Source organism: Callospermophilus lateralis, chromosome 17 (genome assembly GCF_048772815.1).
Source record: "Callospermophilus lateralis isolate mCalLat2 chromosome 17, mCalLat2.hap1, whole genome shotgun sequence".
Lineage (NCBI taxonomy): Eukaryota > Metazoa > Chordata > Mammalia > Rodentia > Sciuridae > Callospermophilus > Callospermophilus lateralis.
This window is the reverse complement of record NC_135321.1, coordinates 48,651,396-48,677,888: the sequence shown is the minus strand read 5'-3', so window position 1 is coordinate 48,677,888 and position 26,493 is coordinate 48,651,396. Positions and strand designations below refer to the sequence as shown.

Genomic DNA, 26,493 nt, shown 5'->3' with positions numbered 1-26,493 from the left:
TTCTTTTTTTGATGAGTGAAGAGCAGGATTTATTGAAAAATAGAAACAGGAACACAACTCTTGCAGTGCAACAAGGGACCCGATAGCAGGTTTTCTCCCTTTTCTTTCTTTCTTTCTTTTCTTTCTTTCTTTTTTTTTTTTTTAAAGAGACAGGTCTCATGCCTGAAGTCTTCCTTGGATCCTGAGTAGCTGGGACTGAATGTCTACCTGACCTCGTCTTCCATTCCTATTTCCTGCACGCCCTCCCCTCACTTAAAAAAATTTTTTTTTTTTGCTTGTTTTATTCTTTTTTTCTCCCCAGAGGTAGGGATACATATAGTCAAATAATATCACAAGTTTATCATGAAAAATAGCAGTTTCACCCCTGGCCCATTCTCATTTCATCTCTTTCCATTTTCCAGAGGCAACCTCTTGATAACATTTTTAGCATTTTCTTTTGGCATTTACTTCTCTTTCAGTTACTTGCAGAGGCCAAACAAACCATTCCAAACTCTAGCTTAAACCAGCAGCTGTCTCTGTGCTCATAGTTCTGCAATTCAGGTTGAGCTGGGTAAGGAGAGCTCATTTCTGCTTCCTTTAGTGGCCCTGCTGGACATGTGGTGTCACTGCTGTGTCTGGAGAGTCACCAGGGATGGCTGGAGTGACTGAGGGCTGCCGGTGTGTCCTTCCCTGCAGAAACTCTCATTTTCCAGGGATTCTCTCTCTTCTGATAGCCTCTTGTCTGGCAGGACAGTCAGACTTTCACATGGCTGCCAGCTGCCCAGATTATGAAAATAGAAGCCGGAAGAACTCCAAGACCTAGCTCCTAAGTCATCTTCAGCCATTGCTGCCACATTCCATGGGCCAGAGCAAGTCACAGGGCCCAGCCAGATCCAAGGGGAAGGAAATGGAATTGGCTTTGGGAGGCTGAGTCAGGAAAATCGCCAAGTTTGAGGCCAGCCTTGGTAATTTAGTGAGATTCTGTCTCAAAAAGAAAAAAAAAAAATTGGTACCCCTGATGCCAGTGATATGCTTGCGTTGTACTTGCTTGTTTTTTCGTTTGTTTGTTTATCTTAGCCATTATAAGTGGTCACCCCCCCCCCCCACCGCCTGGGAGCTTTTAGGATTTTCTTTTGTCCTTAGTGTTCAGGAATTTTACGATAATGAGCCTTAGAGTGGCTCTCTTTCCTTTCTTTGTGCTGGACAGTGATGGACCCTTTTATTCTGGAAGCTCATGTCCTCCAGGACTGAAAATGTGGCTCAATTACGTCTCCTGTAGTTTTTTCCCACTGGAGAAGAAAAGAAGTTCCCTCTGTTCAGAGAAATGTAGCAAAATGTGAGGTGCTTGGCATTCAGTAGGTACTTATCTTTTATCTTCTCCCAAATGGCAGGTGTACAAAAAGTGGAAGACTTAATCTCTTTAAAAATTTATGAACTACCAAGAGAGGTAGAGACGTGGATATTTCTACTTTGCCTAATTTTTAGTAACTATTTTGTGCCTATCCTGTGCCATGAGTATGCTTGCTGCTGAGATGCTATGTGACAGATTCCCTGGTTTCAAATGGCTTTTCCATCTGACGGAGTCAGAACCAGAACTGCAAAACTATCCCAACACTTGGTCCACAGACTGATTAGGACATTTAAATCTGTATGACTTTAACTCTCCAAGCCAACTAACTTTGCTTAAACTCATGGTCCACTGAAATAGCAAGGCTTTAAGAATAAATCACCAGAGAATTCTGCTTAATGTTCTCTATCACAGACTCTGGCCCATGTAGTTCTGTGCCAGTTACTAAGGAAAGTAAAAATAAATAAAAGTAACATACTTCAAAATAGGCAAGCAAATTATAGTATAGCTCATGGGTATTAAAGCAAAAATGCTAAAAGTACAGTGGTGGAAGCCAAGATAGAAAACTTAAACACTGTTTTTGTTGTTTAGTATGTGAAAGTTGCTTCTTCCCCACAGACAAACTGCTGTCAGAAGCAGGGATCAAGTTATGGTTCCTCTGTAGAACTCAGAGGCTGAAATTGTATCCAGCTCCTTGTCTGTACAGGAGTGTGACAGATTAGGTGGCTTTGACTCTCAGAGACAAATTTTGGAGAATGGCAAGTTGCTGAGGAGACTGGGCTCCAAAGAAAATTCTCATCTGAGTATGTCACCTTTGTAGACCCAGATAATTAAAAAGACAATCTGGGACACACTTAACTTGGGTCCACACAGTGTGAGGAAAAGGTTTGCAGAATATAACAATGTGCATAATATTTATTGGGTTTTATGTCATAAATGAAACCTGTCTGTCAGTGGTTAGGGGCTCCACCATAGCCTTTTGCCCTCCAAAATGCTCAGTTGCTAGGAATGCTGACTGTTCATTCCAGCTCCTGTCGCCTTTGAACCCTGATCTAGGTTGTCTCTGCAATCACCAGCCCCATCAGCTTTTGCCCATTTTTTCTTCCTGAAGTCATTCAAAGCCCAACCCTACCATCAGCCTGACTTAGACTGCTTTTTAACTGAGCAGCTAGAAAAAAATTGACCCTGGGCTCTGACAGGGTAGCTAAGCTAATGAACTGTATACCAAATGGTACAGTTTGGGTCTGGAATGTTTCTCAAAGTCCCGCCTGTTAAATGCTTAGTCCCCAGCTTGGCAATATTGGAAGAGAGTGGAAACTGTAAGAGGTGGGGCCTATGGGGAGATTTTAGGTCTTTGGGGGCATGACCTCAAAGGAGATTGTGAGATCCTGGTCTCTTCATTTTTCAGTTTTTTACTTTTTGGGCAGGAGTTGAGTGGTTTGGCTTCACCACAAACTCCCCACCAGATTATGCAACCTTGTCACAGGCCTAAAAGCAACAGGCTCAATTGAGCATGAACCGGAACCCATGAAACCATGAGTCAAACTAAACCTTCTTTCTTTACAAGTTGGTTATCTCAGATGTTTGTTACAGTGACTAAAAGCTGACAAACACTCTGAGCTCTACCTGTCCTAACTTTGAAGGATAAGAAACAGGATTTTAGAGCCAACATTTGAGAATATTGCATAAAACAAATTTAAGTTAAGTCTCCCCTCCACCCTTTTTCAACCCTTCTTAGAATCTCAAATAGTTCAAAAAACGATTATGAACTTCCAAGGTAGAGATCTAGTATATATCATTTTCTAATCGCCCTTCTCCACACTCAAAGAAAAACATGGAGAAGGACTCGTTTAAGAAATATTTCTCTAAAAGACCTTTCCTGAGACTCCCAGTTAAAAATGATCTGTAGTACTTCTTTGGTACCCCTCACATCTCATGATTTTCCATCTACTTTTAGATGTGGGTGAGATGGAGAAATTTTTTTTTTTTTTTATTCCTTTAGTAGCTGTTAAAAAAAATGGCTAATCCTTTTGAGATGACAGTAAGGCAAGAAGCCAGGGGACCCTCTGTGAGTCCTAATGTGGGTGGGTGGCCAGTTAGGCCATTGTTTCCTTGAGCCCCTAGTGGGCTTGAGGACGCTAATTTGGAGAAGGAAGCAGAGGCAGGACTGAACTGCTTTAATAACAAAAATGTGAGAAATTTCAGTTCCCAGGGAAGTTTCAGGAAGGAGAGAGGAGTCAGTTGGGCTAAATACTGCATGGGAAAAATTTCAGAAAGGGAAAAGAAAACAAACAAACAAATAAACTAATGGCAGCCCTGTTTGAAAGAAGCTCTGGGGGGAGAACAGAAACATCTAATCGGAAAGCTTTGAGCTGTTTGCTATTGGGGGCGTGGCATAAACCTGCTCTTCTTATTAATTTTTTTATGAAACCATCAGTGATGTTTCCTTGGCCCACAGTGTGAGTGGATCCCGTTGCTGAGGCGGCGTGGTGGTGGAGGGGCTTCAGACTGAGGGAGAGCTGACGCCTGGGTGGCCTCTCACTGACTTGGCTAGGTTTGAAGCATATGCAGTTGGCCTTCTATATCAGCAGGTTTTGCATTCTTCAATTCAACCAACTGTGGATTGAAATACTTAAAAAAATATTGTATCTGTACTAAAAATATATAGACTTCTTGTCATTATTCCCCAAACAATACAGCATAGCAGTTATTTACATCACGTTAAGTATTGTAAGCAATCTGGAGATGATTTAAAGTCTGCAGGAGAATGTATGTGTAGTATCATGCAAATACTGTGCCGTTTTATGAGGGACTTAAGTATCTATGGGTACCCAGAAGATGCTAAGGGACAACCATATTTACTGAGTGAATAGATAGATAAACAAATTAATGGATTTCCAAGCAGAAGTAGCAGATAAGGGTTTCTCTTTAACTGAGAATAGACCAGGCCTCAGCCATTAATTTGATAGATTACTAAGTAAAACAGAGAGAGAGTAAGGACTTGATTTGTGTTTGTTGAACTAACCAATCACCGAGACAGCAAATAAAGAGAAAAGAGCTATTCTCTTGTTTTCCATGCAGAAAGAACTAAAGCTCTAATCTCTGTCATGAGAAGACCACTTTGATTATAAATGCCTGGCTTTCAAGATTCCAAACTAAGATCTCCTCCCTGTCCTCAGCAGAAGAACACAACGTTGAAACACAAAGATGATCACACCTCTCCATTCTGTTGGAAATAATTGCTCTCTCACATGTGTTTTTATAACTCACTGTAGCAAACCATTTTTCTCCCTTGTGTTATAGATACCACACATCATGGGTTCTCCATAACATTTTGAGGTTCAAATATAGCCAGCGCCTGTTTGGGGGTTGGGAAAGACTATCACAGAGGCTTAGTTTCTCTCTGCGTGAGATTTCATAAAAGTCAGTCACGTTTTAGAGAGAAGGACCATGACCTATCTCATCTCTGAAGCTCAAGGCCAGGCAATCTCTGACCCACAGTTGAGAGCTGGATCCATGCCCCTGAGCTGACCTGCCCACAGGGAGAAGGCTGAGAGCTTGAATTGTAACAGTGGCCAACTCAAGAATACAGAGTCTCTGATTTATACTTATTGAACTTAATGATTTTTCAATATTTTTTCAACTTGACAATGGTGCAAAAGTGATACACATTCCATAGAAATCGTACTTCCAAATTTGAATTTAGACCTTTCCCCAGGCTAGGTGACATGCAGCCCGGTAAGCATTCTCTGGTGAGGCTGGTCAGTAGCTATGGGTCACAGCCCCTAGTAATTCCCATGATCATGAGGGGAAACAGCAAATATGGTGTACTGTTGCTAAGCTATGATGTTGGGTAGGTCAGTTGTATTAAAAGCATTTTTGACTTACATGTAAGTTGATATTTTCAACTTAAAGTGGGTTTATCAGGACATAACCCTATTGTAAGAGAAGAACATCTGATTTGGTCAGGGCCTCCTGGGAAGGCCTGGCCTGACACCTCTTACTTGTCATCAAAACTGTCTCTTCATTGCACAATCAATATGAAATTATATCTGCATAGTGCTTGCCCTTTGCAGAGTCACACCTGGTGGAACTGAAAATTGAGAAGTTCCTTATCAGTGGTGGGGAATGGTGTACTGTCCACATTGGGAGGGCCAATTTACACCTTTTGGCAGGAAGCTTGGTTGATATAACATCTCTTTAGTTTTCACAGTGGTTCTACGTTTAGGAATTCCCACAGAGAGCCTGTGTGTTAAAGTGCATTTACTGGCAATTATGTGGGTGGGCCCATTTACTCAACAGGACAGTGGAAAAGGGTTTGGCTGTCATTGCAGGAGTTATACTGGGCTTCTGAAGCACTGTGATAATAGGTGGAAGCTCTGACTCCAGAGCCCAGACATCTGAAAAGGAGAGCTTTAATAGATAAGATAACTTAATTTAACTTGTCTACTTAATAGATAAGATAACCCTTTGGAGAGTTGATCCTTCATTCAACATTTTTTTTTCCTGGTACTGGGAAGTGAGCCTTCTAGCACTTTATCACTGAGCTATACTTCTAGCCCTTTGTATTTTTTTTTTTTTTTTTTTTTTTAGGCAGGGTCTTGTTAAATTGCTGAGACTGGACTCAAACTTGGGATCCTCCTTGCCTCAGCCTACCAAGTTACTGGGATTACAGGCATGACCCTCCCTGCTAGCCATTTAACATTTATTAAGCCTTTGCTCTGTGACAAGTGCTATTCTAGGACTTGGGGGTTTATTCATGTGACTCTTTTTTTTTTTTTTAACAGGATCAAGAATCTTTATTTTATTTTTTTTATTGTTGGTTGTTCAAAACATTACATAGCTCTTGACATATCATATTTCATACATTTGATTCAAGTGGGTTATGAACTCCCATTTTTACCCCGTATACAGATTGCAGAATCATGTGACTCTTTAAAAAAAGTTTCTGCTCACGGGAATTATGATGACAAAAATAAACTAAAAGGCAAATATACATATAAAGTCAGGAGGACACTATCAGAGAGTGATACTGAAATAAGGCATTATGATGAGGAATGGCTGGGTGGTCCAGAAAGGCATCTTAAAGGAGTCACACTTTAGCGGAGGTCTGAATCAGAAGAAGACCCATGAAGGAAGGAGGAAGATAGCTTGGCATGGTGGCACATGTCTGTAATCCCAGTGACTTGGGAGGCAGAGGCAGGAGGTTTGTAAGTTCACAGCCAGCCTCCTCAACTTAATGAGGCCCTGAGCAACTTATCAAGATCCTGTCTCAAAAGACTGGAGATGTGGCTCAGTGTTTAAGTGCCCCTGGGTTCAGTCCCCAGAACTAGAAAAAAGGAAAGAGGAAGAGCAATCCAGGCAGTGGGAACAGCTAGTTCAGAGTCCCCAGGCCCCTTCTTAGGAAGCCTGAGGTGACCTGGGAGCAGCAGGAAAGCCACTGTGATGGGCCTGGGGGTGAAGGGGAGGGTGGACCTGGTTGTGATCAGAGCCCTGAGTCCTGGTCCACCAGGTGCTGTGTGCCCTTTGCCAAGGTTAAAGCTTTGTCTTTTCTTTTACAGACGACTTCGCAGAGGAGGAGGAGGTGCAGTCCTTCGGTTACAAAAGGTTTGGTAAGTTCTAACAAAGCCCCATTCCCTCTCCTGGCCTCAGTCCTGGACACAGTATTTGACCCTCAGAGACTGTCACAAATAACAGGATCATTGAGGGACCTCGACACACATGAACATTTGTGGCACTGAGATTCAGTTTTGGTTGGAAATGGAGTTTCTATGTAACAGGCGGATGATGGCCGAGGCATGGGGGAGTGATGGGATGTTTATGCACCTGCTGGATACGAAATGGGCAGCTTATTAGCTGAATGTGACAGGAAAGGTAAATCTGTGACAAGACAGGAGCAAGAGACGTGGGATTTCTCCATGTTGGTGTTTAGAATCCATCTTCTTCACTGTGTCCCCCTGTGGCTCAGGCCTTGTGGTCATTACTTTGTATTCGTGGATGAGAAAGGGGTGGGGGGACTTTTCCCAGAAACCCAGCCACACACATTGCTTTGGGGTAGGCTGAGTAATGGCTCCTCAAACATCAACACCTGATTCCTAGCACCTGAATGTTACTTTATATGGCAGAAAGGACATTTTGTAGATGGCATCAAATTGAAGAGCTTGAGAGAAGATGATGTGATGATGGAAGTAGAGATTGAGGTGACACGCTCGCAAGGAGGAGGAGGGGCCTGGAGTCAAGAAGCAGAAGAAGGCAAGGAAATAGATTCCTCCTTCAGAGCCTCCAGAGCAACAGCGGTCCCTCCAGCACCTGTATTTCTGCCCACTGAAGCTGATTTCAGACTTCTGGCTTCCAGAACAAAGAGAGAAGAAATTTGTATTGTTTCCACCGCCAGGTTTGTGGTGATCTGTTACAGCAGCCATCGGGAACTAATACTTGCTGCTCTGCCTCCTGGGCTGCTGCAGATGGTAATCTTTACTTCTACCAGATTTCTCAGATTCTGCAATTTGGCTTTGAAATACAAGTAAATGCTGTAGTTTAAAGGAAAGTTCAAGAGAAATGAGGTTTATTCTGACCAGCTTATTTCTATGCCTTAGCCAGAAATAATGAAGGATAGAGGAAGAGAAGAGAAGAGAAGAGAAGAGGAGAGAGAGAGAGAGAGAGAGAGAGAGAGAAAGTGAGAGAGAGAGAGAGAGAGAGAGAGAGAGAGAGAGAGAGAGAAAGAGAGAGAGAGAAGACTATGAAAGATAACGAATCTATTTCCTGTTGCTTAAAAACAGACCCTGGCTGGACTTTGATTAAAGTTAACAACCACCAGCTGCTCTGGCTCCCTCATTGTTTTAGCATTTCTCCTTCTGGAAATATACTTCTATTTCTCATTCTGGGAAAACAAAGCGGGGGACGGTTAATATGGTATTGCAATGGCACCAGGCCCATGGCTTCTCCATTCATGTCTTGGCAGAGTGGCCGGGCCCAGTCCTCTCTCCCCTCCTGTATACTCCTATCTCTTTATACCATTACTTGTCCCTGGATTGGTACCCTTCGCTGGGGGGAGTCACTGAAGGTGGCAGGAGGAGTGAAGTTAGAACCAAGGACAAGGGAAAACAGCTCCCATAAGAAAACACGGAAAGGCAGAACCAAAGAGGAAGAGCACACTTGTCAAAAGAAGGCAAAGTAAGTGTTGAGATGTTTATATATTTTGGAAAACGGAAGTATGAAGAACAAAGAGAATAAGTGTCTTGAAAAGTTGAATAAATTTCGTGGCCATATTACTAGCTAGATGGGTGGGGATTTGGAGAGAAAGACACACACACACACACAAAAATAGTACATTGCTGAAGGGGTTTTAACTTATGCAGTTAAAGGATGCATGGAAATTGCCAACCGATGACCCAGAGGGGACATGATAACTTGGAAATATCGGAGAACGTAAACAGAGAGGCATGAAGAAAATGATACCAACTCGTAGAAATAGAAGAGGGGGCTGAAATTAAAACGGGAAACCTTGGAGTAGAATGTAAAAGGATTACGTTTCTGGGCAAAGATGAATATCCAGCATTGGACTTCGGTAGAACTAGGAAGAACCTTTGCAATTATTTAAATTAGCCTGTAATTTTCCAGATTAGTGATGTGAGGCTCAGATAGAGGAAGTCCTTGCTCAAGTGAGTTAGCTGGAGCTGGGGTTAGAAGATCTAACTCTCAGAACTCTCAACTTCTGTGTCCCCGAGGAATATCCTGCAGCTCAAGAACCCTAAAGTGAGTCAGGCACCCAATCTGGCCCCATGAGGGGGTCTGATCACTTTTACAGGACCTAGGATTCTGGGCCTGGTTCTTTAGAAAGGTAAATAGATTTTCAGTTCCTAAAAAGAGGTCAAATCTTATCATTGAGTTCAGCCGAGCTCAAGAACCCATTCTTTCAGGTGTGGTTAAACTTCAGCCATTGAAGGAAGACCAAGTCCCTTCCATGCAGAAGGTTGGTAGTAAGGTATTAAGTAGAAGGTGTCTAGAGGTGGGGCAGCCCTTTGGGCTCTGCATCTGATTTCCCTTGTGACTTGAAACCAGTTATTTCAACTCTGTGAGCCTCACATGCTGCATTTGCCCAATAAGCAGAGTGACACCTGCTAAGGTAGATAAGTCTACCTCACAGGGCTTTGGTGAGGCTAAGAGATACCCGATGGACAGGAGCTTTGAGGGTGCTGCACTATAAAAACGCAAAGGCTGTATGATCCTTCCTGAGATGTGGGGCTTTTAGCACTCTCCAGACGTTGGTGCAGCCACACTGCAGAATATCAGTGTGACAGGCCTGAAACCTCATTCTGAAGAGATGTGAAGACGTGATATACTTTGAATATGGCCATATTGTAGCTTGTATTTTTGCAAAAGTAGACTCCATAACTCAGAGGGTTTAGTTATTGCCTAATTCTAGATATGTCTTGTTTATGCAAATACAATAAGTGCAACTTGATTTTAGCCTACTGAGGAAGCAGGGGTTAATTCTCAAGACAAGAGGGCCATTCTTTTAGCAAATTGTTACTGGGTGGGCTTCTTTTCCAAAGTTATTTATACATAGTTATTCAGAAGCATTTGGTATAAAAAGCCAAGGCTGTGCTTTTTAAAATTCAGCATAGTGTTACCATAAAGAGCGATCATGATCTTCTCTAGTGATCTAGCATGGTGTTGTATTATTTTAGTATAATCACCCCTTTGTTATTCATGGACTCATGATTGCATTTTATTTAAAAAAATGTTTTTTTTTTGTAGTTGTAGATGGACAGCATACCTTTATTTTATTTGTTTATTTTTATGTGGTACTAAGGATCAAACCCAGTGCCTCACACATGCTGGACAAGCGCTCTGCTACAACCCCTGCCCCATTATTATTGCATTTTAGCGGTAACCAGATCTTCTGTTTTTCTTCGGTTTCTCCATATGTCAAAGTTGTTAGCCCCATTCTCAGAGTTCTGGGCAGGTGTCCGAAAAAGAGATAAGAGTTCAGTCTGATGGTTTTGCCACTAATTTGTTCCTGTGTCAAAAGCTTCAAGAAGGGGGAACTTTGAAGAGTTAATTAAGTGAGCATTTTCAAGCTTTAATCAGGCTTTATGGGTCAGCATTTCTTGGCCTGAGTCTGCAGAGCTAATTGAGGTGTAACTATGGTTACAATTTGGCAGAGTTCCTTTTCTGGAACATGAAGTCTGTTAATTTTTATTTTCCGTCTACAAAATATGATATACTACAACGATACTGTTCTACTTCTTTCCCAGTTACTGGTTTCTTCAAAAAATATCACAATGTGAGGGGAATGGGAAAAAAATAAGGAGAGAAATGAATTACAGTAGATGGGGTAGAGAGAGAAGATGGGAGGGGAGGGGAGGGGGGATAGTAGAGGATAGGAAAGGTAGCAGAATACAACAGTTACTATTATGGTATTATATAAAAATGTGGATGTGTAACCGATGTGATTCTGCAATCTTTGTAATGCTTTGAATAACCAATAAAAAAAAAAATAAAGCTGGCAGCTTAGACAAGTGGCATTCTGCCATTCTGCCTTTGCACCTTGAAAAAAAAAAAAACAAAAAAACAAAAAATATCACAGGTCATTCTGAAATACCTCAATGGCTTCCAACTTAGCATATAGGTAGAGAGTCAGCATCACCCTGGGTGCCCTGGGCTCTGTCTCTGGAGCCTGCTTGACCCCTGTCTATGCTGGGGGGTGACCAGACTGACTTTGTTTCATTGATTGGTCCCAGTGGGTTCTCCAGTTTTTTTTTGGATTGTGATCTGGTATAATAATAGATGTCCAAATTGGAATGATGAAGGGGCAAGAGATACATGGTTCAGCCTGAAAAAAATCACAAGTAGATTTAAGGGTTCACAGTGAGCAACTGTGGGCAGCTGGAAACATTTGTTATTTGTGTTTGACAAACAAAACTTGGATAAAATTGCTTCCTTGGGGGCTCAGGAATAGGGATTATTAATGGCTATGAGAAAAAGATCTGAAAAATTGCAAACTGAAACAGTAACAAAAAAATAAAAGGAAGTATGCTCTATGGAGAAGAACTCGAGTATTCAGTAAAAACAAAGTAGAAAGGTTCTAAGGAAACTACTGGAAATAATTTAGGGGTTACAGTTCCAAAGGGGGCAAAATCAGATGCCTTTTCCTATAAAGGTCGGTAAGTATGTTCTTTGAAGTACGTTCTTCAATAGTTTTCACAACTTCATAGGCTTTTTATTGCTATAACTTCAAATAAGTGTGGCTTTTTCTTTTCCTTGAAAAATAATTTCAGATTAGGAAGAGAATATGTATATATACATATATATGTATATACTCACATATGTGTGTATAGATATATATTTTAAAAATTAATTTCTCTTTTTTAAAGAGACAGGGTCTTGCTATGTTGCTGAGGCTGACCTTGAACTTCTGTGTTAAAATGGTCCTTCTTCCTCAGCCTCCTGAATTGCCAGGACCATGGGTGTGCACTGTACCCAGCTTAACAAGAGTATTTTTTTTTTTTTTTAGCAGTTTAGTCCACACAATGCAGGGCATGTTGAAGCAGCCTCAGAAATATGTCTGCCATGTTCTGATCTCACTCCTCACCATCACCATCCTCTCCTTCCAAACCCATCCTCCAAGGAGATCAACATACAAAACTTTAACATTCCTCATTAAGTCATTGAGCTGTTTCTTGCCAAGAGATTTAAAGAAATGGAATATCTAAAAGCATAGAGGACCATTTAGGCTTCCAAAAAATCACAACACATTTATGCTTTAGCCATATATCTGGAAAGAGAGGTTCATTCTGAGGCACCTGGTGAATGCCTGCTTTCAATGTGGAGAGGATTTTGTTTTGTCTGGTTTGTGATGCCAGGGATTGAACCTGGGCCTTCTATGCTGAGCCAGCCTCTACCCCTGAACCACATCCCAGCCTAATACAGAGAGGACCAGTGTTTACCAAGAGGGTGCCAAACTGTCTTTGGGAAGCTGCTTAAGATGAACACTTGGATTCTTCCACCTCTGGCTGCTGGGGCTTGGGGAAGGCAGGCTGCCCGTCTCTCCTCTCCAGGGACTCTTCCCAGAAGCCTGGTTTCGTCTTTGGATTTGGAGAAAATACCATTAAGAAGCCACCTACTCCAGTAACAAGGGTTAGGGCATCCCTCTCCCTTTGCCCTTTGGGAGACTGACACTAGCCGAGTTTGCCCTTCCATGATGAGAATGCCAGGAATTTCCATCATTTCCTGTGGGGAAGGACTGAATATGCCCAGTGTAAGGCTGTCCTTTGAGAAGCACCTTTTCCAGACATCTCTTAAGTGGAAAGGGGAAGACATGAGGTGAAGGACTGACCCTGGGAGATCAAGAGAGGGCAAGAGTTTGACATGGTACCCTTTTATGTAGGGTTTCTTTTGAAATGTTCAAAGCTGGCGACATCACTTAACGGGAAGGTTTTACTGATGGAGTTTTGCAAATCCTAATAGATTTGGCATTTCTGATTTTATAAGAATTGGGTGTCAAGTGGCACATGGAGAAGTTGACACCAAGAGATTTGCAGGCAAAATTGCCTTGAAGGGGTTTCATGGAATAGCTCACCTGGCCTCTGCTCCCAGGCAGGAAGTCAGGGTTCCTATAACCAAGAAGCTGAGGATTTTGCTTTACAAATGAGGAAGTTGAAGCTCCTGAGAGTGAGTGGCATGGTAGATATTTGGGTTAAATCTGATTTCAGGGGGGGCTGGGGATGTAGCTTAGTGGTAGAGGGCATATTAGCCTAAGTAAAGCCCTGGATTCAATCCCCAACATGAAAACAAAACAAATCCAAAACCCAATATTTTTTTCCACTGTCCCCCAGGACTGAGAAGCACACAGACATATCCTCTTCCTGGAGTCCCCTGAGATTTTGAGGGGAAAGTAAGTGATCATAGAGGTGCATGGAGTAAATCAGCAGCTGTTCACACGTGGTCTTATATTAATAATAAATGCAGTATTGTGCCCTGAATTTTCCAACCATTTGAAGTATCATTCCCCTGCACCACCCCATCCCTGGTTTTTATTCACTGATGAATCCTTGTGAGGGTGTGGGAGGGAGAAGAGAGGGAATAATTTGTTTTTCCAACAATTGAGTTGAGGCCGAATGTGGTTTGTTTTTATTTTTGGAAAAATTAAAGAAAAAAAAAAATCTCAGCCATTTTCTGCAAGGAGAGCTTGAAGAGGTTAGGTGGTTTCCAGTGCTGGCGTGTTGGGGGTTGGGTGGGAAAGAGTCATTCCTTTTGGTAGCAACTCCGGGCAACTGAAAACAGATGACCTCTGAAACTTTCTTAACAGATTCGAGTTATTCATTTGGACGCCCCCCGGGAAGGGAACGCTGTCCTAGGGCTGTGGGTTTTGAGGAGAGATCTTGGCCCTCAGCGAAGTCCTGTGCTGGATGGAGCATCTTCTCCTCTCACTTTCCCTCTGGTGTCCTTAGTGTTCTGACCAGAGCACAGCGGGTGGCCAGGAGGCAGCTTTAGGACAGGCAGTCCTGGGTCACGTGCTGGAGTGGCCCCTTGTCAAGTCAAGCCTCGTTCTCAGCCTCTTTCTCTTCTGGGAGATGGCAAGGATAAGGGCCAGGTGGAGGCCAGGGGCCAGGTGGGTGGTAGCTCTGCACTCAACTGGGGCTGTTAATGAGCCTCGCCTCTTATTCTCACTCTTGGCTCTTTCTCCTTCCCCAGAGTCCTCTCTCTCCTGTATTTTCTGCTCTGCATCATGCCTGTGATTTTAGTTTAGGGAATATCAGAAGATTCTATGTCATTGCAATTTTTTTTTTTTTTAAAGGCCACCAGCAAAAAAATACACTTTCAGGAAGGGAGTGTCCTAAAGAGTAAGAGCAACTGTCAAAGAGGTATGGCACCGAGGCTGAGAGAACCACATTGACTCCCAGCTTTGCCACTGGGCTGGAAGGCAGGCCTGGACAAGACAAGACAGCCTCTTGGGGCCCAGTGTCCCTCTTCCTAGGATCTGCTGGGGGGCTATTGTGAGATCTGCATGAGTTAATACTTAGAGCAGGACCTAGCACCTGGAAGGTTCTACATAAATGGCCACAAGGCCATCGTTTCTTCTGTTTCTTGCAGTACTGGGGATTGAACCCATGGCCTTGTGCATGTGAGGCAGGCACTCTACCACTCTACTGAGCTATATCCCCAGCCCTTCCATGTCTTCTTTTTAGGAGCAAAGAAGCTTTCCCAGAAGGCCCCGAGTCGGCCTGTCCTCACCTACCTCCCTAACCAGCATGGAGTTTCAGTCCTTTCTCAGATTAGTTCTGGACAAAGGGAGTGGGCTGACTCTGTTTGCTTTGGGCTAGTCCTGTAGGATGCAATATTTTTTTATAGTAATTTTATTCAGTTTTTCTATTTATTTAGGTTGAGTTGTAATTTATTTTATTTGAATCAAAATACTATTAAGTTAAACTAATTATATAAGGGTCAGATTTATTCATAGGCTGAAACTGCTAACCCTATGTCACTTTTCAGTTTTTTTTTCCAAAAATGCTGGGAACCATTGATTTGACCCAACCTCTAATTTTATCAATGGGAAAGCAGGGACCCATAGTCAAGAGGCTGGTCATTGTAGGATGCAATGTTTGTTGAAGAATTACAGTCCCCTGGCTACTTTATTACTTACACCTTAATAATATCCATAATTTGTGATACAGTGTTAGTATATTTAGAATTCCACATTAAATTACACAATAAATATTAAGTAACACCATAATTATAATCCAATACATTATTATTTATAATTTGTGCCACTTGTTAAAAATAATCATGTTTTGCATAACAGATTTGAAAATTCAATGTTTTAAAAAATAATTGTAAGTTTACTTTTAAAAGGTTTATAATTTTAGCCGAGCGCAGTGGCGCACGCCTGTGATCCCAGTGGCTTGGGAGGCTGAGGCAGGAGGATGGTGAGTTCAAAGCCAGCCTCAGCAAATTGAGGTGCTAAGCAACTCAGTGAGACCCTGTCTCTAAATAAAATACAGAATAGGGCTGGGGATGTGGCTCAGTGGTCAGGTGCCCCTGAGTTCAATCCCCAGTACCCATCCCCCCAGAAAAGTTTATAATTTTATCATAAAAAGAGACAAACTCATAGGATACAAGAGTGCTTAGTTTATAAGAAGAGAACACTTCAGAAACAAGGAATCAGTGTGAAAGGGAAGTGAATGAGTGAATGAAAGTTATTTTGTTTTCCGGAACTTAATATTCTCTTTAGCATTAAGCAGATTTTTGAAGGAACTTTTTTTTTTTTCCTACCAGAAAAGGAACTAAAAAAGGAAGAAAAAAAAATAGAGTCTCAAATCTTAATGAATACAACTCTTGCCACACCAAATATTGCAAAATTGGCCTCTTGTTCTGAGTCATCACTATATTTTCCGCTGCTTCTGATATTTCATTTTTCATTCTTATAGGCTTTTGAATTCTGACATTTGGCTCTCATTCATACAAGCTTCTCTTTTTATATCCTTGAGTAGTTTTTTTTTTTTTTCTTAATAAGTGTGAATGTTTTCATTCACGGATCAATTTCTTTTACATGCTGCAGAAAAGGGAGGAATTCAGACCTGTCAGAAAAATAGGAGAATTGAACACAGTGGTCTGGATAAGTTCTGGTAGAAATCTAGGCTGCACTCTTAGGCAGCCTGAAGATCCCCTCTAATATTTAGTGTGCTGCAGAAGTTTTGTTTTTGCTTTTGTTGTTTTGTGGTGTGATACTGGAGATTGAACCCAGGGGTGCTTTACCACTGAGGGACGTTCCCACCCCTTCTTATTTTGAAATAGGGTCTCACTAAATTGCTGAGGCTGGCCTTGAATTTACAATCTTCCTGCCCCAGCCTCCAGAGTAGTTGGGATTATGGGCATGTGCTACTGTGCTTTAGAACTTTCAAGCTACATCCCCCCATCCCTTATCTAATATTGAAAATAATCTTTTTGACAGGTTCTCCTTATTCTGTAAAACAAAAAAAATGTAAGATTGTTGCTGGTATGTGTTTACTTTTGGGGGGGCTCTAGGGATGCGTTTGGGGCTTGTTCTGTTACTGAGCTACTGAGCTATACCTGCAGCCCCTAATTGCTGACATTTTTATATCTTTAACATTTAAGCTCAAAGCTACAATAGAAATAGAGGTGAGAGATAATTGTATTTTTCCCTCTAGTTAAAAAAAAAATCTGTGTGTCTTATTTTGTGCTTTTTAGAGAAAACTTTATTTATCACTTTACTTGTACCATTTGATATGGAATATCGAGAGGTAGTAAGTATTCTACCTCATTATTTAACAGAAGTCATATTGTTAAATTGCTTTTGGAAATAATTGAGGAGAAATATACAATATTAATACATTCATAGGATGCCTTCATGTGCCATGAACCAGGGTGCAAAGATGGATAAAACAAAGTCTATCTCTTTGACTGTTTTATTCATTATCTCCAGCATTTAGAATCCCTTTTTAATTTCTCAGGAAATAAAAGTTATTTAAAAAAATTCTTATGAAAACAATTTTCTCTTAAATATGCATATGCTGGGAATGATCCCTCATCAGAGACTTTCCGCAAGGGGTCATAAGTATATGTAGAATCAGAGATCCAGAATTGAGATCCAGAGAGCTTACATAATTTAGAAAAATTCTCATAGTCAGTGTATAACAAAAGAGACTAGATTTCTGATTTCTAGTCTTCTGATTCAAATATCCAACATCTGTCAGATTCTCTCTCTCTCTCTCTCTCACACACACACACACACACACACACACAGATACACAGAGAGGAAAACATGAATATGCATAAATGAAGCAGTGAATTTAGTTTTGTTTCTGTTTAAGGAAAATGTAGTTCTCTTTGTCTTTTCCTCTTGATTAATAATGAGCATTTATGAAGTACTTTTTAGGTAGGGGCATTCCTTTACATTAATGAGTTCTCACAATGCCCTTATAATGTAGTCTCCCTCATTCTGGAAGTGGTAAGAAAGAGGGCGTTAGAGAGTCACATATAAATTCTGCAGGTGGTAGTGGAAAAATAGAGTGTAAGGTAGCAGGTGTAGAAGCCCACTGGCTCAGGGAAGAGGGCAGAGATGAATTAATTGGAGTTTGGGGGAAGAGATGAAGGCAAGGAAGACTGGCCTTCATCAGCATCCTTTTCTTGGGAAATGGGTGTCCATCAATAGACTTGCTGAGAATAAGTCTTTAAATGATCTTAAAGAAGTAAATTGGCCCTACTAAGTATTAATTTTCTCATTATGGAAGCACACAAGACTCCTGGGGAAAATGTGCCATTCTTAGTCCATGTGACATTTATGGACCATCCATCATGTGTTGGCCATCCCGCACAATGGAGGAGGGAGACATGGCCTTTTGCCTCTGGGAATTTCAAATTCAGTGGAAAGCAGACAACTGTTTCAAACACTGGTGGATTTGCATAAGAGAAAAAATATCAGCCAGTCCTACAAGTTGCTTCCCCTGCCACCTGCAGAATTTCCAAAGGTACTATAGGGGGCTCCACATGCCGGATGGAATTGCCCCTTCTTTCTGTCTCTCCTGTGGTTGTAAAGTTCACTATTGGCAAAATTTCTGTGTTTTCCAAATAAGGTTGAGACTCCCCTTTGTACTTGCCTTTCCTGGTTTGTGCAAGTGAAGAGAACCATAAACCTCCCCCACTGCCCCTGAACAGATTGGGCATGAGGTGTGAGAATCTGTTTGATATAAGCCAGTGAAAGAAATTTGGAGGGTAGTTTCCATCTCCATGTGTTGCACACCATTGGCCACAGCTGTGACTAAATTCCTGCCATGTTGGTCCACTCCATTGATTGACAGCAGTTATGTTCATTTAAAACAATTCACAGAGTGTGCAATAAAATAATTTGGTTCGGAGGACTTTGCTGTTTGTTTCACTGTTGGTAGTCTAAAATGTACCTCCTATAAATGGTGAAGCATATGAATAAGAATTTCAGAGGGTCCCAGGGACCTTAAAGAAGTAAGTTTACATTAAGTATACATTTTCACATTATGGAATGAGGGAGACTACATTATTGGGGCATTGTAAGGATTCATTAATGTAAAGGAATGCCCCTGCCTAAAAAGTACTTCATTAATGCTCATTATTGATCAATAGGGAAAGACAAAGAGAACTACGTTTTCCATAAACAGAAACAAAAACTAAGTTCACTACTTCATTTATGCATATTCATATTTTCCTCTCATGTATCTACTGTGTGTGTGTGTGAGAGACAGAGAGAGAGAGAGAGAGAGAGAGAGAGAGAGAGAGAGAGAGAGATATTATACACTGACTATGAGAATTTTTCCAAATAATGTGAGCTGTCTGGATCTCAAATAAGTTCTAGCTGAGCGCAGCAGTGCACATCTGTAATCCCAGCGGCTCAGGAAGCTGAGGCAGGAGGATCTAGAATTCAAAGTCAGCCTCAGCAAAAACAAGGTGCTAAGCAACTCAGTGAGACCCTGTCTCTAAATAAAATACAAAATACGGCTGGGGATGTGGCTCAGTGGTCAAGTGCCCTTGAGTTCAACCTCCCCCCGCCCCCCAAAAAAATAGGTTGGAGTAAATGATTTCATGGGTTGTTTTAGGCTATTCTGTTGCTATCTTTGCCTGTAGGGTGAATCTTCTGCAAACAACATATTGTTGGTCTTGTTTTTGAACCCATTCTGCCAGTATATGTCCTTTAATTAGAGAGTTGAGAAGATTTACCTTTAGTCTTATTATATAGAGATATTTATGAATTTCTGCAGTTTAAAATTATTTCTGATGTTAAATTGTTTCCGTTTCTCATTTTCTTTCACTCTTCAAATGAGATTTCTACATTTGTGAGCTCTGGGATGAGAGATTTCCATCTATGATGTGATTCAAAGCTTAGTAATCTGTTTTGGCACTGTTTTTGATTTTTAACATGTCTGTCTTCTTATTCTTCTTTTACTTACTCCAGCAATTCAAAAATCAATATTTTGTACCCTCATCTTAAATTTATTCCCTCTAGTTCCTGATGTTAAATTTATTTGGGAAAAATGGGTAGATGGAAAACCTTCCTCTCATTACTTTTACTCAGAATCTTGGTGATCTCACGATTGTTGGTTTTCCATTTGGTTACATGTTCCTTTCATGTAAGTTTGTGAGCACTGAGGCGTAAAAAGGATGAATGTTTTCCACCGACTTTATTCTAGATCTTTAGATTCAAACATGGAAGGTTCTCTTCTCTCCAAGTTCCATAAAAGCAGTGGGTAGTTGTTCAAACACAGGTGTCTATAAAGTTAATAGGAAGCATAATGTTTCCATTAGTAATCTCAAGGAAATTTGTCAGTTTCTCTCAGTTGAGTGATCTATTTATATTTATCATATTATAAACATCTTCTTTGTGCTTCTCATGTTAATGAAAGACATACTGAATGAAACCATAAATCCACATGTTATCAATAAAGGCAAATCACTTCAGCTGTGCCCCTAGAAGAAGGCTTGCTGGGAACTGTGATTTTCTTATCTTTTCTGGTTAGTGACCGAGTATTAAAATCTATGCATGTGCATAGACACACAGACACACACCCACACACACACAGACACACACCCAAAGGTGACACGTGGTACTTTGTATTTTGGGGATTTTTCCCCCTTTCTCCAAGATTGTGATTCTGCAAAAATTTAATAATAAATTATATTTAATTTTGGGTTTTTGCTACCGGGGATTGAACTCGGGGCGCTTTACCACTGAACTACATCCCCAGTCCTTTTTATTTTTTATTGTGATACAGGGTCTTGCTAAGTTGTTGAGGTTAGCCTTGAACTTGGGATCCTCTAGCCTTAGTTTTCCTAGTTGCTGGGGTGACAGGCATGTGCCCCCACACTCAATGGGAACATGCACATTTAAAAGCTTGTGAGCTAGTGTTTTTCCCAGCTGGGAAATTATTAGGTTAGTTCTTTCCCTTTCTACCTTTTTGTAAATACTTAACTTCACTTTGAAAATTCTGAGTCAGCATTAGAATAGAGGAAAATAGGAAGTGTAACAGAGGTCCATTTATGCTTTGAATATAGCCCTTGCTGCTCTGCCACTTCGACTTGTTTTTAAAATGGACATGTTTTTTTCTCTTCCTCTCTCCCTTCTCCTCCCTAATCTCTCCTCTCTCCTTCATCTCAGGGGAAACAGGGTTACCTTTCTTCCTGAGGCAGAGTTACCTGTCCTTGCCTACACATCCTCCAGAGTGACAAAGTAATTCAGACTTTGGGGATGGCGCCAGAAAATTTCAGAAATGATTGTCTCCCAAATTAACAAGTGAATTGCAGCTCCAACACGTGGAATGCAGCCTTCAATCACCTCTTTAAAAGCCCCTGTCCCTGCAGAGGGGCAGAATCACAGTCTCTGGAACAAGAGTCCCCTGTGTTTCACCTTTGCTAGCAAAGCAATAAAATGCATTTTTCCTTTTTCTCAAAACTGTGTCCTCATTATTAGATTGGCACTGGGGACAAGGACCAAGCTCTTGGTAACAGAAGGAGATGAGGGAGGAAGGAGAAGGAAGAGAAGAGAGTTAGACTATTTTTTTTTTTTTCTCTTCAATAATTACTTAGAAAGTGTGGATTCTAAGGTGGTAAGCTGAAAGGTAGTTTTTTTCCTTGCTGAAGAGAGGTGGAGAATTTGGAGTTCCTGAGATACTAAAGGAAGGAAGAGAGAGAAAAAGAGATAGGCTAGGAAAAGAGAAGACTGGAAGTGACAGAAAAGTTCTGCAGGCTTTGGGTTTGGGGTATAAGGCAATCTTACTTAGGACTCAAAGGCTGTGTATTTATGAAGATGGGAATGAGCAGCCAGCCCCTCCCATTCTTATAATTACTTGATTTTTTTTTTCAAATGTATTTTCCACTGCATTGTAGTAAGTTGAGTGAGGATAGAGATTATGTTTCTTTTACACCTAGGACAATTCCTTTGCTCAACATGTATTAGTCAGTTTTCTCTCATTATGATGAAATACCTGAGGCAATTAACTTATAAAGAGAAAAGGTTTATTTTGGCTCACAGTTTTGGAAGTTCCAGTCCCTGATTAGCTCCATCACTCTGGGCTTCTGATGAAACAGCATATCATGGTGGGAGCACATGGTGGAACAAAACTGCTTACCTTATGAGCCAGAAAGCGAGGCCAAAGAAGAAGAGGAGACCGGGGTCCCACAGCCCCTTTTGAGGGCACATTCTCTATGACATAAGGACCTTTCCTGTAGGTCCCCACCTTTTAATGGTTTCACACCTCCCAGTAGCACCACTCTGGGTACCAAGCATTTAACACACGGGCCTTTGGGGAACATTTACCTAAACTATAGCAATATATTTGAGAAAGGAAGACTAATGTGTTCTGAGTGCTTATTAGGTGTACTGTACTCAAGTTACTTTCTTTTTTCTTTTTGCAGCCCTGGGGATCTAACCCAGCACATTTCACATGCTAGGTATCAAGGTGCTTTTGTACATGTTGCCAAAGCTCATGATCTGGTAGGCCTTTCATTGAGAGTGACCATGAGGGCTAAGGACATTGAGTCTATAGTTGGATAATAGAAAGACAGAGGCCTAGACTCAAAACTAAGCAGTACATCACAGCATGCAGACTCAAATGGGGTGGGGGGAAGGACAGAGTAGGGAGAGGTCTGAAAAGGGACGTAGACAAACTGGAGCCAATGTGGAAGGTCAAGTGTCAGAAAGAAAAGACAGAGGGGAGCAGAAACTGCTCAAAAGATCCTGGAGATCTCTAAGGTCAGCCCTGTTCTCTGTTGGCCCTTCAGAAAGATAATGGGAATGTCCTTTGGCTTATTTTTTGCTTAATAATAGTCCTATTTTGAAGTTCAAATACACTAGGAAGTTTTGGAAGTGATGGTTACTAATAATCACCTGTAGTTTAGGTTGAGTTATTTAATTATATTGCTTTCCTTCCTGTAAAATCAAGCTGAATAAACAAGTTGTTGTTAAAAGATTCCTATTTCAGCAGGAGGAAAGATTTAAAGAGTTTTGGATGTAAGCGCCTGGGATTGGGAAGGAAATGTTCTGAGCCATAGGGCAGGAGCTCAGAAAGGACAGTGTCAAACATAAACGTCTCATGATTAACCATTTTGTTTAGGTGACCTCCATTTCCCCTTTCTTCCCAGAAAGCAGGTGGGCAAGGGTCATCCTTCAAAAGGTTGAGGTGAGCAGGTGGTGTATGCATGTAATCCCAGAGATTTAGGAGGCTGAGGCAGGAGGATCGCAAGTTTGAAGCCAGCCTCATCAATTTAGTGAGGCCCTAAGCAACTTAGTGAACCCCAGTCTCAAAAAAAAAAAAAAAAGGCTTGAGGGGAAATTTGATCTCATTTTTACCAGAGGCCTGACTCTGGAGATCTGGAGATGTAACAAACTAGATCTGGCCACTCACCCCCAAAACCAAGCAGAAAAGGTAATGGTGAAAAGCTTGAAATGAATTTTAATCAGTGCAGCTACACCACAAAGGCAGGGGGATCCATATGCTTAACCCTGTCTTGGAGGAGTTGACAATGACTTTGAAATTTTATGGAGAGAGGAATAAGAGCCAAGTTTGGGGGTTTGCATAGTTGGGTATTTTTCACAGTGGTCAAAGCAGGTAATCTGATCGGGTATGATCTGTCCATCATCTCAGGATTGATGGGAATTTTTCACAGTGGCTAAAGCAGGTGATCTGATCGGGTATGATCTGTCCATCATCTCAGGTCTTATCCCTGGTAAGATATTTGCTGTTGTATGCGGAATAACTCACCACAAGATATTTATTGGATCAGGCCTTATTCCTGGAGTCCAGGGTGGCTTGGAACAAAGGAGATGGCTGTCAAATGGAGGCAGAGAGGCCAAGTCTTTAACTCTACTTCTAGACACCCATAGAACATTTGCAGGAAAAGGGGAAGAGGCTAAGTCCTTGTTACACCTGGAGAAATTTTCTTTAAATAATATAGGTCCTCCAAGTGGTAGGAGTCCTCAGTGCACCAGCTTTGGAGAGACTGAGAGTGAATCAGTTTCTCCCGGCCTGCAGGACTCCTCAGCTGAGTTCTTGGAGTGGGTTAACTTTCAGCAGGAATAAGAAATCAACTCTTGGCTTGGCCATGAGTCTTCTGCATCACCATGGAAGTTTGATAGAACTCAACATCATCAATTGTGCCTATTACATCCTGCCCTGCATGCTGGGCCCTGAGATTGGATTGCCAAGACATAGGATAGGTATTTTAAGAAATTATTTTATGGGTGCTGGGGACTAAGCCCAGGTCCTTGGGTACCCTGAGCACATGCACTACTGAGCTACAGTCCCAGCCCTTGCATGAGTATTTATGGTGCTCATCTTCTAGCAGAGGAGAAGAAATAGTCAACATAACTAAGCTGTAGTTTGAAAAATACTTGAAAGGAAATAGAGGATAAATAAAGGCCCCAGATTCTGAAGTTCAGAGAGCGGAATAACCCATGATTAGAGTAAGCCAACAAGAGGGATGACTGTTTCAGGAAGGGACATTAAAATGAGGAAGTCCCCAGGCAGTAAGTAGGAGGAAGAGCTACCAGCTAGCAGAAACAGAATATTTGTCAACAGCGTCAATGGCATTAACCACCATGGCCCCTTATATCTGTTCGTTTTGCATCCATGGATCCAACCAAATGCAGATAGAAAAGATTTGGAAAATAATGTTGCATCTGTATCGATCACATACATATTTGTGATTCTCTAAAGAATACAGTATGACAACTATTCACATTGCATTTACATTGTTTTAGGCGTTGTCAGTAATCTGGAGATGATTCAAAGTATACAGGAAGATATATGTTGGCTCTTTGCAAATACTTTACCACTTGAGCATCTAGGAATTTTGGTATCTGCAGGAGATCCTGGAACCAACTTCCTATGGACACTGGGGGCAACCTCAGTGTCTGAACAAGGGAGGGAAACATGGGTACACCCACCTGTCTTGAGCCGTTCATGGGTTGCATGTGGGTCATTTCATATGGAAGCCCATGGGTAGAGACATCTGGTATCTCAAAATAACCAGTGGACATTTCCTTTGGTCAAATGCCTAGGGACAATGTGAATCTCTATCCGACTCTGCTATGGCCCACACAGCACCTGAGATGGGTGTGACTTGCCAAGATGTCAATCAACCTGCTGATTTCAAGACATCACCAAGCAAGACTTCACCTTGAAACCTTATCCCTGCCTTTGATGTACCCACCTAAATAAACCACCAGAACCATTTTCACTTTGTCTAGTTCCAGAACCCATGTGGACTAGGTCTATCAGGGGCTTTGCATTATGTAAATATATTTCTGAGTATTTGTGTTTTGTTACTTATTAATTATCTGAGACCCTACATTTTAGGGTAGCTTGGATGTCTCTGGTCAGAAAGAACTTTGCAAAGAGATGCTGGCCATCATTCCCCAGAAAACCATCTCTGGGATCCATCATCTAGTGATGGTCATTAGGTGCTGTGTTTATTAGGTGCCTAATATGTGCTAGGTACTTAGGAGGATTCAGAATTGTCAATCGTGGTTCCTGCCCTCAAGGATGGTACTACCAAGTTAGGAGGACAGAAAAGTTACTCACATGAAACAATAGCAGATAATCCAGCCCAGGCTCTCAGGGGAGATCTGTGGCAAGGATGAATCCAGACAAGAGGAAATCAGGAAAGGAAAAGGGAGCCATTGCAGCAGTCAGGGGCTCGGGGCCAGCACTGGCAGAGGAGGCCTGAGCCTGTGGGGATGGGAAGAAGAGACCAGAGAAGGAAACCCTCAGGGAGGCCTGGTGTAGGCAGAAGGGGGCCGGCCAGCCCAGTGGGCTGGAAAACCAGGAGAAAGAATGTGCACTTGATTGCATTAAAATGACTGGTCCCTGAAAGTGTCTTGAGGGAACAGTCCGTGACAGGCGTGTTACTACATAGGATCACGCACAAAGAAGAGGAAGTGGGAGTTGGGGAAAGAGAGCTATCGCTGTCCCCAGTGAATAAGCTGTTGATGGACTTGTGACAAGGGGGACGAAGGGAGAGAGAAGAAAAGAGACCAAAGATACTTGAAGACACTTTAATCTGTGACTCCACAGTGGCCTGGCTCTGATCTGCCCCCTGAAATCCCAGGTCAGCAAGGGAGAGGGCAGAGCTCAAGCCCCTGTCCTGCACAGCCGCAGTGAGCCCCCCGCCTCTTCCAGGAATCCCACTCACAGCCATAATTTACAGCATCTGCTGCCACCTTTCATTGCATTGAGACATTTTTCCATGTGTGGTTTATTGATTTTTAATAGGTCCAAAAATCTTTTGGTTTGATGATGGCCAGCAATTTATAGTCAGATACAGATAATAAATACCTTAAATTTTTTTTTTTTGGTTGTGCTGGGGATCAACCCAGGGTCTTGGACATGCTGAGCAAGAGTTCTACCACTGAGCTACATGCCAGCTTTTTATTAAGCAGCTATTATTTCCATGGGTGTGCCAGTGTAGTATGGGAGACATTTACTCTTTGGGGGAAAACGAAACAATCCAAGCCCCAAATAAAACGTTGTAAAAGGAGTATGAAACTTGGAAAGCCACTCTCAGGTTGGAGGCTCATTTTGGGAACCAAGCTGGAAGGAGAGGAAGTGGGGAAGGGATTGAGCTGACCGGAAGGAGGGTGGTGGAAATGGCAAGGGCCAGTGGATCCTCCTAGTTTGAGCCTGAGCTGCTGTAGGACCTGCCACCCTCTCCCCCTCAAATGTGTCAACATTTGAACCATCATTTGTTTGTATTGGTGGAATGTTGTTATATCCATATACAGGTGCTCACATGCTCATCTGAATGACAGAATGATAAGCCTGACCGTGGGCATGCAGTGCAAAGGGGCATCATGCAGCAAGTGGCAGTTCTTATTGTTTTATAACAGTTTCATAAGACATTTACACATCTTTTTTTTTTTTTTTGGCAGGGGTACCGGGGGCTGAACTCAGGGGCACTAGACCACTAAGCCATATCCCCAGCCCTATTTTGTATTTTATTTAGAGACAGAATCTCACTGAGTTGCTGAGGGCCTTGACATTGCTGAGGCTGGCTTTGAACTCTCCATCCTCCTGCCTCAGCCTCCCAAACCATCGGGATTAAAGGCATGTGGCACTGTGCCCGGTGACAGTCACACATCTTATAATGATTTACCTGTTTAAAGTATTCAGTCATTTAAA

General features: G+C 41.8%; 1 protein-coding gene across 1 annotated transcript in view; it reads left to right on the top strand.

Moving 5' to 3' along the window:
* Colec12 (collectin subfamily member 12) overlaps nucleotides 1-26,493 on the top strand; it is a 178,055-nt gene that overhangs the window by 14,249 nt on the left and 137,313 nt on the right. Inside the window, exon 2 of the mRNA XM_076836737.2 lies at nucleotides 6,889-6,939. Coding sequence (XP_076692852.2) covers nucleotides 6,889-6,939 — 51 coding nt within the window. The remainder of the gene's footprint in view (nucleotides 1-6,888; nucleotides 6,940-26,493) is intronic.